This window comes from Oryx dammah, unplaced genomic scaffold (assembly GCF_014754425.2).
Source record: "Oryx dammah isolate SB20612 unplaced genomic scaffold, SCBI_Odam_1.1 HiC_scaffold_8, whole genome shotgun sequence".
In the NCBI taxonomy this organism is placed as follows: domain Eukaryota; kingdom Metazoa; phylum Chordata; class Mammalia; order Artiodactyla; family Bovidae; genus Oryx; species Oryx dammah.
The window spans coordinates 52,627,233-52,639,654 of record NW_024070192.1 but is presented as its reverse complement, the minus strand read 5'-3'; the positions used below and the strand labels follow the sequence as shown (position 1 = coordinate 52,639,654).

Below are 12,422 nucleotides of genomic sequence, written 5' to 3'. Positions count from 1 at the left end.
CGGGCAGCAGGGCGGAGGATGGCCGCTGGAGGTCGCCCTGGCCCCGAGATACTACCAACCCGACAGAAATGGAGAACAGTTGGTTCAGATTCTCAACCGACAGCTTAAGTTAGAGTGGGCCTGAATGCTTTAATATCAGGTCCCGGGGCCAAAATGTCTTCACTTCTCTTTTGCAAAGGACATTGGAGCTTTTACTCCGTATTTAGTAAATCCCAGGAGAACTGGAACCTTACCTGTGTTCACTGTTAACTCCCAAGGTTTAAAATAGAGTCTGCAACCTAGCAGATACTTAATAAATATTTGTTAAATGAATATTTAATTCTTACAGGACGACGATTGTACTTTTTCCATTCCCAGCACTTACTATAGTGTTTGATGATTACAGGGGTTTCAACTTGGGTTCAGTACTCTATCACAGGCTTCCTAGAGGGCAGAGTTTAATTCTGCATATCCCTTTCCCCAAAACAGAGGAAATATGAAGTTGGGAGGCTGCATGCAATTAATACCATGTTTTCTTGAGGGCAGATATCAATTCTAAAACGTTTATGGGATTGTTAGTACTATATGTGGGAAAGATGATGGGCTCCAGATAACAGAGGCAGGACAGATACCGTCAGGAAGACAGACTGGCCAGGCTGGATTCTGGGCAGGGACTGAACTCTTGTCCTGGGAGGGGAAAGTTTTTCCCATTCTCCTGCCCCTACTAGAAGCCAGAAACCAGCATCCTCCTCCAGCAACCTTTCAAAACTGGGTCCTAGGATCTTGGTTTCCATGAAATGGGAAAGATACAGACAGTGACACCGGAAGCCACCTACAGATTTGTTAAACTTTATTTCCTCTGAGTCTCTGGGGAGGCAGCAGGGATGTAAGGCGAAGTGGCAGTAGCTGCAGGGGCCTGAGCAGAGCTGGTGCTGGGAGGGGCCGACATAGGCAGGACGAAGAGGCGGCGTTTAAATATTCAGGGCTGAAAGTCAGCTAATGGGTCTCCTTCATCTGTCTCTGGATTTTGTGCAGCATCTCCTGCATCCGCCGCAGCTAGAACAGGCACACGCATCAGAGTGGGGCCTCTCAAGAGTCCTACAGATTCAGGGAAGTGCCCCCCGCCCCCAATCCCTTCAGTCAGGCCCTCGGTAGCCCTGGGGTGTGATGGGGTCCCTGGGTAGAACCACTAATCCACCAATCCAGGGTCCAGATGTGTCCCAGGGCCAGGGATATTCCTATTCCCAAACCAAGAGAGACTGAGGTTAATGATTAAACAGGAGTCCTCTCAGGCTGGCAACCCCTACCACCCCATACTACCCTCACCTCCTCATCTTTCTCTCGGATCAGCCTCTCAGTTTCTGGATCTGTCCCTGGTGGGACGGCAGGAAGGGGGAAGTCGGTACCACTCTCTAGAGTCAGTTTGCTGTAGGGAAGGGGGAAAGGAGGTTGGTAAGGCTAGGGGAACCCCAGTACCTGCTTGGACTGAGCCCAGAGCCTGCGGAACAAAGGAAGGGCTTGGTCTCAACCGCAGAGGTGCCTGGGACCCCACCCCTGCCAGCTCCGTCCTGGCCTTTGGCCATACTTGCGATTCCTTTCTTTCACCACCAGGCGGGTCATGCTCTGGATGCACTGTGCCCGGTAGTTCTCATAATGTGTCTCCCGCGTCACGTCCTTCAGGTCCTGCATGTGAGTACGCACCAGCATTGTCCTCAGCTTCACAAAGTCGCAGTGCCCTGGGTTTTCCACTGCACAGCAAGACTGGGGGTCAGCCAGGGGCATGGGTAGAGGAGACCCGTTGAGGGCAAGGAGATACCCTGGTCACAAGCTCAGAGCTTTACCTTCCACGATGCCCCAGGGGTAGAGCCGGCCCCGAACTCGACGCCCTCTGGCCTCTACCACAGTGTTGCTGCCAATGACAGCAAATGGGATGCTTTCCTGGAAGAAGTTAGGGGTGTCTCTCAACACCCCCATTCTCACCTGCTCCTCTGCTCCTTTGCTCATCTTCCTCTGCTTCGTTCTAGGAAACCAGGGTCCTCTTCCACCCCAAGAGCCCCTCCCCATTACATAGAATTCTACTCCCTCTTCCACCCAGAAGAAACAAGCTGGGAAAGGGATCCCTGGGGTGGCCCCACCTTTAGGGCCAGGTCCTGTGATTTGAAGTCCTCATCCTCATCAGAGTCACAGTCTGGGAACTGGTAGACCTTGATTCCAAAGTGCTCAATCTCCTCCCGGATCTGGCAAACACACAAGGGGCCCATGGTTCTGGGGGGACTCCAACCTTTCCAGAAGCCCACCTGCTCCCCTGCCCCACCAGCTCCCCTCACTTTGCGTTTCTTGCGCTCCACTTCAGGAGGTGTCAGTGTGTCCGCCTTGGCCAAGATAGGCACGATGTTGACCCGCTGATGCAGGGCCTTCATAAATTCAACATCCAATGGCCGGAGCCTGGGGAACGGGAACCTGTGACCACCTGCTAGTGGCAGCCCTGCCCCGGGTGCTCCTGGCCTGTCCCCTTGGCAGCACCTGGTGGGGTCAGGAGCCCCAGGCTCAGACCATACCCGTGGCCGAAGGGCGAGATGAAGTACAGGCAGCAGTGCACCCTGTTGTCTTGAATGTTCTTGCGGTTCAGGCCACTCTCATCTCGGAAATACTGCTCAAACTGCTGGTCGATGTATTCGGCCACAGGCTTCCAGCTGGGGCAGGGAACACAAGCAGAGAAACTGTGCGAGTGAGGGCTGCCTAAGGAGCTCTGGGGCTACAAGGAGCCCACGCCCTGGGCAGTCTTTTCAAGACTTTGCTCTTCCCTGACTTGCTTTACCGCATCTTCAGGGAGGTACCTGGGTGGGTCATGGTATATCTCAAACAGCCTAATAGAAAATCAGACTAGGCATATGGGCAGAGGTCATTAAACCCTTAGTGTGATGAGAGGAAGAGAGCGCAGGTGACCAAACAAAGCAGTAAGATAGCAAGATGCGGTGAAAACCAGCTGGAGGCCAGGGCAGCCCTAGGTCAGGTTCACAGTTCAGCCTCAGGGCCTTTATTCGGGTGGGTCCAGCCCCTCCTCCACCTCTCCAAGCCCACTCCGTCCTTCAAAGCCATGTCCAAGAACCGTCTCTTCCACAAAGGTTCCTATGACTACACCATGGCACACTGCTCTCCCTTCCCTTCCCCACACATGAAGGTCATATACACATATGGTATATATCATCCATACGTATATTCAGTATATATTCAAGAACCTCAGTTGTCAAGTCTCTTGCTCCGCTGTTACTGAGTTTTGTCCTGATAGATGTCCTGATAGGTAGACATTATATGTATCATTGTTCTCATCTTATACATGAAGAAGTTAAATCCAGAGCAGCTAAGAGACTTAATGCAGATCGTTTTAGCCAGCAAATTCTCTACCCATCCAAGTGTCTGGGCTCTGACTCCTAGTTCAGTGTGTTTGCCACTACACTAACCCATTTACTAACCTAAGTTTTTGCCTGATTGACACACATGTCAGAGACCTGCCCCCTCTCCTCTCCCACTCCCACTCCCATTAGACTGTAAGCTTCCCAATGACAAGGATTATTCATACTTGTTCTGTATCCCTTAAAATGTCCAACATGGGCTGGACACCTAATCTGTGCTCAGTAAATTCCTGCTGGCTGACTAAATGGGCACCTGTGCAGGTATACTGTAAACTGGGAGGTTCCAGGCGAGGGGAATTATTACTACAGTATGGAATGTCAGAGGAAGTAAGTAGACTGATTGAAGGAGGAAGCGATACTTGCTAAAGCAGGAAACAGGCGTTGGTTGGGGCTAGAATTTCAAGGCAAGCCCAGTTGGCTGAGACATAGTCCTAGATTAGGAAGGGTGATGACATGGAGGCCACCTTAATCCAGTAGGAGTATGTATGGAGACCATGCACTACGTACTAGCCCAGCGCTATGGCAAGAATGTACGAAGTGGCCCACCCCTCAAGGCTTCAGTCAAGAAGCTGAAGATGAACCAGCGTGCTAAGCCAAGGTCTCATGTTGTAATGATAAAGCATGTAAGGCGGGATCAGAGCACAGAAGGATCTGTAAGATCCTGATCAGTCTGGGAGGCAACCATCCAGGGCCAGCTTCCTGGGTGTGTGACCTGTGCAGTCACACACGGGCCCTGCGCTCAGAGGGCCCATACCTGGTTTACTCTCTGCTGTAGCCATCTTGAAATTCTTTACCATTTTGAACAAGGGACCCCACACTTTTTTTTTGCACTGATCCTGCAATTATCGTCTTTAAATTCATGAGTGTAGTGTACACAGCCCTTTACAGTTTTTAATGCACATTTACATGCATCTTTCTGGGATGATTTGTAGATCAACTGGTAAAGCCAGCATTTTTCAACTGAAGAAAGGGGAATGCAGTTATTTGCTCAAGATCACGCAGTTACTAAATGCTAAATCAGGATCTGAATTCTCAGTTCAGGAGTCTCAACGCCACCCTACCTAATGTTCTTAACAAAGGCACCACCACCTTTTCCCCTGTTTCTATCCCTATTCTCCTCTCATCTACTCCCTTAGGTCTGACCACTATCTAAGCAAATTTCTAGTTCATGAAAAAATGTCAGGGTTGACTGGGGAGGTGGGGAGGTGTTGTTTAGTCACTAAGTCATGTCCGACTGTTTTGAGAACCCATAGACTTAGCCCGCCAGGCTCCTCTGTCCATGGGATTTCCCAGGCAAGAATACTGGAGTGGGTTGCCATCCCCACCCAGGGATCAAACCCGCATCTCCTGAACTGGCAGGTAGATTCTTTACCACTGAGACACCAGGGAAGCTTGACGGAGGGGTGGGGAGTGGCGAGTAGCCACTTTTCTTTTGGCAGGTAGCCCAGAGGGTGCTTGGAGTTGAAGCGCAGTTCCACCCACACTTTCCCTTCGTCTCTTCTTTCTCACCTTCCCCCACCCCTCCAGGCACTCTCACCCCTTTAATAACTTGCTTGTAGCACCTAAAACATTGCTAGTGAAAGGAGCAGATGGAGGGAGGGGGGCCGTTGTTGAGCATATCAGGTCCTTTGCTACATGTTTTCACATGTTTGCTTCTTGAGGCTCCTCCCTCAAAAGAGGGGGTGCCCTCACCCCTGTTCTAGAACTGTAGGTCAGAGTCAAAGGAACACTAGAAGTCCTCTAGAGGAGACAGCTGTCCAGTAAGGGGCAGGGGCACGCTCAAGGGCACACAGCCCTGCGTCCTGACATCAGGGCTGTGTCTGCACCTTTGTGTGTGTGCATAGGGAATGGGCGGGCTGGGCGCAGGGTCTGTGCTCGGTCAGACCTACCACTCTGTGTTGTTGACGGCGTCCCCAAAACCTGGTGTGTCCACAATGGTGAGCCGCAGCTTCACGCCCTTCTCTTCTATGTCCACGGCGTGCTTAGTGATCTCCACCGTCTGCATGATACGCTCTGGAGAAGGGGGAAACTGAGGCCAGGGCCGGGGCAAGGACCTGCCCACTGGGAGGACGTGGCCCATCCCAACCAGCCCTGCTGCCCAGGCTGCCTCACCCCCCCTGCCCCCTCCCCGCCCCCTGGGGCTGCCGGGGGCCTGTCTGTTCTCTGGGAACCAGCAAAGAGCACATTTCCCAACACAGGAAATGCCGGTGGCTGTTGGCTCCGGCCCCAGCCTCTTCTCTGCTCCGGCCTCTTTTCTCGGATTCCTGGAATCCTTTGGGGGGTCAGAGAGGATTCTGGCCCCTGCCCTGCTTCAGCACCCAAGTCTTTAGGGAGCTGGCTGGTGGGCTGCCAGGCTGGACAGCCCTCAGGAGAGACGTGGCAGGCTCTCTAGGAAGCCACAGTTTCCTGCATCCCCCAGACCCTGAGTGAGCTCCATTTCTCAGGTCAGCTCTGCCCGCCGGTCCTCACGCTCCTTCCCTCACCTTCTGCGCTGAGGAGCTTCCGGTCCCGGTACAGATCCGTGAGGAAGAGGCTGTTGACCAGTGTGGACTTCCCCAGGCCCGACTCTCCTGACGGGGGAGACAGGACAGAGGCACCAAGTCACAGCAGTCATCAAGAGGCCACCCCACTGGGCAGAGTGTGGGGGGGACCTCCTTGCTTATCTCATTGGGAAGAGACTAACCCAAACACAGCATAGCTGGAAGCAAGCAGAGATGAGAGCTCATCCAGCCAGTGAGGCCCAGAGAGGATAAGGGATTCCTCAGGGTCACACAGCAAAAAGCAAATGTTAGGAACCTGAGGGTTAAGGGTTCTCTGGACCTTGTCACTGACCCCTCCCCCACAACACATAGGATAAGGACTTTGGATAGGATATGGATTTGGGGCCACCTACAGCTTCTGGCTCTTCTGCAAAAAGGCACAGCCTCTTGCTGCTTTCTCCTGCCCTGGCCATCCCCCAGTGGCTCAGACAGTAAAGAAGCTGCCTGCAATGCAGGAGACCTGGGTTCCATCCCTGGGTCAGGAAGACCCCCTGGAGAAGGAAATGGCAAGCCATTCCAATGTTCTTGCCCAGAGAATCCCATGGACAGAGAAGCCTGGTGAGCTACAGTCCATGGGGTCACAAAGAGTTGGACACGACTGAGCAACTAACACCCATAACCCCCCCACTCACAGACCATCCCCACCTGAAACGCCCCTTGCCCAGCTCTGCCCAGCCCCTGCTCTACCTGCCACCATGAGGGTAAAGTCAAAGCCTTTCTTCACAGACTTCCGGTGGACTTGATTGGGGAGGGTCGCAAAGCCCACGTACTCCTTGTCATCCTAGGGGATGACGAGAAAGCAGAGTGCATTATGGCAGAGGCAGAAGGACCCCAGGACCCAAGGCCAGCCTTCTCCCCGCCTCTTGGGTCTTTGCCCAGCCTTCCAGGATCACTGCCACACTCCTCTGAGGCCCCAGGTGGGGCCACCAGCTGGGCTCCTGTCCCTGCTGACACTGTCGGGTTCCAATGCATGGGGGGCGCGGGGGTGACCCCACAGAGCTGGGGCCAACACAGGACAGAGCACGTCTCCAGCCACATGTGGATGCACGCACGCACACGCACACACACACGCACACGCACACACACCCACACACGCACACACACACACTTCTGGGGCTCCCTTGGCTCCCTCCCCAGGTCCTCCTGCATCAGCCCACAGCACAGACGGGGCTGGAGGCTCTACCTCGGAGGAGTCATAGGGATCGAGCTTGCCCCACGGGCTGCGGGGCCGGGCTGAGGGGCTGAGGGGGGCTGAGGCAGAGAAGTACTGCTGGCTGTCAGAGGGCTGGGGCCACGAGGGGGATTTGAACTCCAGGTCATCCTGGCAGAGGTCTGAAGCCTGGGGCCTCGGCTCCTGGATTTGGGGCCTGGGCACCAAGGTCTTGGCCTCTGGTGGGTGGTAGGTCTCGCTTCCTGGGAAATCCGTCACGAACTTGTTCAGTTCTGTGTCATCTGCGTCCTCCAGAAAGCGCTTGATCTGAGGGGCAGGGGCGGGGTGGGGTAGGCGGGTCGGTGGCAGGAAGGGAAGAAGGAAGGAGCAAGACAGGAGAAGGCGAGAGGGAGAGAGGAAAGCACGTGTGGTTAGAAGGGAAAGGAGCTGCACAGGCTGCCAAGCCAGAGGAAGCGCTCGCCACCCTCCCCTGCTCACAGGCCTCCCGGCCCAAGGGTCCGCGACAACAGGAGAGACCCCAGGGAGCAGCGGCAGCCCCCGCCGCCCCAGCAGCCTCTCTGGGGACCCAGCAGCTCCGGTCTCCATGCTCCCTCGCAACAGGGTGCTGGTCGAGGCTGCCCCTCCACGCCAGGGCCAGGGACTGCCCTCGAAGCCAGGAAGCCAGGCCGAATGAGCGGAGCAGACAGAGGCATTAGAGCGGAGAGGAGAACGTGGCTCAGGACGGAAGGAGAGTGCAGACCGTCAGGACGGGTAGGGGCGGGAGGCGGGAGGGAGCCAGGGCGGGGAGAAGGGAGCCTCCAGCCCCGGGCGACTCAGGAGCCAGCAGGGGGCTCCTCACCTCCGGCCGCTGCAGCTCTGAGCTCCGGGACCGGGAGCCGACTCTCCCGGAGGTGTTCACTCCCGGAGCGCAGAGCAGCTGACCTGAGCCCCCTGATTCCACACCCTGAGCCTGGGCTCCAGGGGCGAAGGGGAAACATGCCAGGGATGCTCACGAGGGACCGGCTGAGGGAGGGTGGGAGGACACTGTGGACAGCCCCCAGCCGTGAGAGTTGTAGAGGCAGAGGCACCCCCGGCTGCCCCCTGCCCCCTGCCCCGAGCTAGGCTTCAGCTGGCAGTACCGGAGGGGGTCTGGCCTCAACAGTGAAGCACACAGAGGGTGGGCAGACGGTGGCTGGCTCCTCTGCGGAGACCTGTTCCCCCACCATCTCCAGCTGGGAAGACAGGTCACGTCCCCCTTACTCTGACCCTCAGTTCTAGACCCTGAAGCTTCCTCTCTCCTTTGGGGGCCGGCCCCCTTCGTGGAGTGCCTGGCGGTGCTGGGCTCAGCTCTGCCTTACAATACCCACGTGCCACCCCCAGACAATGGACAAGGGCTGGCTTCTCAGGCTGACTCACCCCCTGGGAATCGGCCAGGCTAGTGTGGGCTACCCCAGACCACTGTGGAGTCCCAGACAGGGGGGATAAGACAGCCACCGTCTACAGCAGGTTCCCGGCGATAGTGGAAGAATGGAGGGATACAGTCCTACGCACTGCCAGCTCTGCAGAGGGAAGGGACTAGAAGGGGGCTAGAGGGGAAAGCCGCCTAAGAGCTACTTCTGGGCTATAGCCTCTCAAGTGCCCCCGCCAGCTTAGAGCCACAGTCTCCAGGGCTTGCCTGGACAGGAAACGGGGCGCTGAGCATGAAACTGGAACCAGTGTGTGGGGGCCAAGTGGCCAGAAGAGGCTGTCCTGAGGCAGGCCTCACCCAGCTGGCCTTTTCTCACCCACAGTATCTTTGGGGGCCAGTGGGGTGGCCATTCATTCTGGTTTATGTTTGCTATTCTAGCAGAATTGCCCCCTTTCTACTCTTAAAAGTGTCCCAGCTCAGATGATTAATTATACAGCAACGGGGAAGGGATGGGGGTGGGGGGGGGTGGAGTGTGTGTGACAGGTCTTGTGTTCCGGCAGCCCCGGAGTCTGGGGAATTTGGGGAAATCCTGCCCCTCTGCACAACCCCACAGGAAGCCAGAAGTCCGTCTGGGGGGCAGACTGAGGGTGGGGGAGAGGGGACATTCTCCGCCTGGTTTCACCAGGAGCACTGAGCCAGAGAGGCAGCAGCGAAGGGAGGAGGGAAGGCCCTGACGGAGACCCCCAGCCTCCTGCAATCCTTCCAGGAGAGCCGCCAGCACCACTCTCCCTCCAGCGAGCACGGGAGGGACCCACAGGAGCTCCAACCAAGGGGTCAGGCCCCCAGGGACCTCATCGGCCCCCAGCTCTGCCACGGAGCCAATCCTTCTCTGCCTTGAGCCCCGATCCAGCCAACACAAAGAAGACGAGGCAGGTCCACCCTTTCCCGGAGCAGCCTTACCCCAGCTTCAGCCCTCTCCTCAGGGACAGAACTGCCTTGCCGTCCCAGGGCACGGTCCATGTCCCACGCTTCAGACTCCCTGTCAGCAAGCTCTAGGTCTAATTTTATCTGCCAGGCAAAGTTCCTCACGCACAGAAACAGCCTGGTCTTGATGCTCTTGTAACCCGGCGTCCTGACTTGCTCCTCTCCCTTTCTCTCTGACCCCCCCGTCTCTGTCAGGGGCCAAAAAAGCCTGTGGAATGTCCTTCCCCACCCCCTCCCTCCTCCCTTCCCTTGGCTCCCACCCTCCAAGGACAGCTCAGCTGCAGCGGGACCGCTGCTTTCCTCTGCAGTCCCATCCTCCTCTGATTGGCTCCCCGGTGATGCCTGCCCGCTGCCTGCCCTGGTAGGCACAGCACCAGCTTCCCAAGTCCATCTGCAGGCTCCTGATCCACTTGGCTTCTCTTGTTAACCCCCAAGGACGCCGAGGCCTGTCGGGGGGGTTGAGCCCTATCCCCAAGGTGACCTGGTCCAGGAGACTTCATCCCCAAAGGATTCTGACCTCTCTCTTTCACCTTAACTTCAAGCAGTACTGAAGTAGGGTGGGGTGTCCTACAGCCCCCTGTGTGTAGGTTCTTATGGGAATGGACCCATTTTTCTTCCCAGTGTCGCTGTGGGTTCCTCCCAGCAGAGAACTGCACTACCTTCAGAAATCGCCTTCAGAGATTTCCCTGTGGAGGGCCCCAGGTGCAGCAGGGCCTTTGCCACACAGACGCCTTCCATCCTGGGATACCTGCCCTCCCAACTCAGCTGAATCCCTTCCATCTCCCCATCAATCTCAGGGAGTCAGCTGCTAACATTTGGTCTCTGTGGGGCATGACCTCAGGTGAAGGAGAGGCTGGCATCCCAGAGGCTTCCAAGTTACCGATCAGGTGGGAGACGCATAGAGAGGGACCTGGCTGGGAGTGAGCGCATGGCGCGCCTGACTGGCATACAGCAGGCCAGTGTTTCTGGTTTGGCTAGAACCACCCTTTGTGATTCTGAACAGTGTCTTAATTTCAGGGCCTTAATGTCCAAATGTGAGTGGCCCTTCCCTGTCCCAGGAAGGCTGAGGAAAGCAAGCACTCTCAGATGACAGGTACACCTCAAGCTGCTTTGAACCTGGGGAGAGAAGGGACAGCTCAGGTCACAGGATGATTATTAACATGAGCCGGTCATTCTTTCTGTATGCCAATTAAGCCCTGCTGGGGGGCTCCCAGGCTGGGGAGCTCTCCCCACTGATCTCCCAAGCACCTGGGTCCCTCCTCTCCTTTCACAAAGAGACCCTCACAGACAAGTTTGGCTTGTCACGAACCTGTCAGCCTAAGGACCGGGCTGGCTTGAGGCCAGGGGCCTGAGGCCGAGGACTCTGGTTGTGACAGGGTGTCTTTAATTACAGAGGAACAGGCCAATTACAACTCAGCCAAGTTGAAGCCCCAAGACCTCAGTTGAACTGAACTTAATGTGTGGCAGAAAAAGCCTTCCTCGGCCCCTGCCCTAGGGACACTTGGCACTATGAACAATCAGAGCTCCCCTCAGCTCCCATCCCGGTACCATCAGTTGTCTGTCCCCATGTGGGAGAAGGATGTGGGCAGAGATAAAGGCAGGCACCACTTGGTCTCTCCCAGGAACCCCCCTTGGGGAAGGTCACAGTGTCACCCAGACTTCCTGGCCAAGACTTGGGCCTCAGCCTGGACACAGCTTGACAGAGGAGAGACCAAAAGGTTGGCCTGTCTAGACCTGGAAGCTCCTGATTCCACAGGGCCCGGGCAGCTCCTTTCTGGAGGCTGCCCACAGCCAACATCCTGCCCCACAGGCTGGCAACAGATCTCCCGCTCCTGTAAACAGCCTGTGCCTCCCACGCAGAGGGCAAAGGCAAGGGGGCTTCCAGACCGGGAGCAGAAGCTGGCACAGGGCCTGAAGGCCCTGACACCCAGCACAGCGTGTTTGTGGCAGGCTCTGGCCTTGAGGGCAGGACAAGAGCTGGCACCCTCACAGTCAAACTTCAACACTTCCTACCTGGGGGGTCTCCAGAGAGGCGGGGCTAGGGTTACTGCTTCTCCGCCCATCGCAGGCAGGTGGCAGGAATGAGTTCCCTCCACCCCTCATCACTGCAGAGGGACCTGGTTTGTGGGGGGGAGGCGGGGTGGAGGGGGGACAGGTAGGATGCTGCAGGAGGAAGATTCCCTAGGGTCCCTATCTCAGGGGCAGAGGGATGTGGGGTGCTGGGTGGCCGTCCTCTCTCAGAGGTCCCTGAGCAGAGGGTGCTGTTTGAAGGGCCTAGGAGCGGCCCCTTGCCAGGCGGTGGGGAGGAGGGCCCAAGCGTCTCACCAGCCCTCTCGGGGAGACAGGCAGTGTTTGTGAGCCTCCTGTGTATTTTCCAAACGAAGTTGCTGCTGGTCCCTGAGCCCTGGCTAGGTGGGGGTGAGGAAGGGTCACCCAGGTAACAGCTGACCCAGGCAAGGGCGGGGACCGTCAACTCCGCCCCTGCCGGACTCGCTCGCCCCAGCCCACCTGCGCATCTCGACCGGCGCCTTCTCCCCACCCTGCACGAACCCATCCCTTCGTCCAAGAACCGGGCAGCACCCCGGGGCCGGGGCCCACTCCGTGTCTGCTCGGATCAGAAGGAGAAACTTGGGAGCAGCGACGCAGTGCCGTCCGCCACCCGCGCCTGCCCGTGCCCGCCGCGGGCGACAGCGCCTCCAGCCCCGTGCAGCCGGGGCTGCAGCGCCGCGGGTCTCGGCGAAGCCGCCCGGGAGCGGCGGGCCCTGCGCGCCCGGCCCTGCCCCGCGCCCGCCAGCCTTACCATGGCTGCAGCCCGGGCCGGGCCGGCTCCGCCTGGACAGCGCCCGAGCGACCCGCGGCCGGAGCTGCGCGCCGACCTCGCCGCACCGCCAGCCCCCTCCCGCCACCCCGAGAGCGGACCGGCTGGGGGCGGGGCCCGCGGCGGGGGC

The 12,422-nt window shown here is 57.5% G+C and overlaps 1 protein-coding gene across 11 annotated transcripts; it reads right to left on the bottom strand.

Annotated features, from left to right (window-relative positions):
- Positions 1 to 812: 812 nt before the first annotated feature.
- On the bottom strand, positions 813 to 12,410 carry LOC120866463 (septin-4). 11 transcript variants are annotated; one of them, XM_040244210.1, is made up of 13 exons: positions 12,275 to 12,363; positions 11,488 to 11,591; positions 7,116 to 7,409; positions 6,620 to 6,713; positions 5,876 to 5,962; positions 5,282 to 5,405; positions 2,538 to 2,672; positions 2,307 to 2,424; positions 2,115 to 2,216; positions 1,821 to 1,917; positions 1,565 to 1,727; positions 1,306 to 1,405; positions 813 to 1,035 (listed from the first exon to the last, which is right to left on the bottom strand). In XM_040244210.1, exons 2-13 carry the CDS (start codon positions 11,575 to 11,577, stop codon positions 976 to 978), a joined length of 1,464 nt encoding a protein of 487 aa, XP_040100144.1. In that variant the 5' UTR covers positions 11,578 to 11,591; positions 12,275 to 12,363; the 3' UTR covers positions 813 to 975. The 11 variants fall into 11 exon arrangements, with proteins under 11 accessions (XP_040100144.1, XP_040100152.1, XP_040100147.1 ...); XM_040244218.1 differs by having other exon boundaries at positions 7,366 to 7,409; XM_040244213.1 differs by lacking the exon at positions 11,488 to 11,591 and having other exon boundaries at positions 12,275 to 12,410.
- Between the last annotated feature and the right edge of the window lie 12 nt (positions 12,411 to 12,422).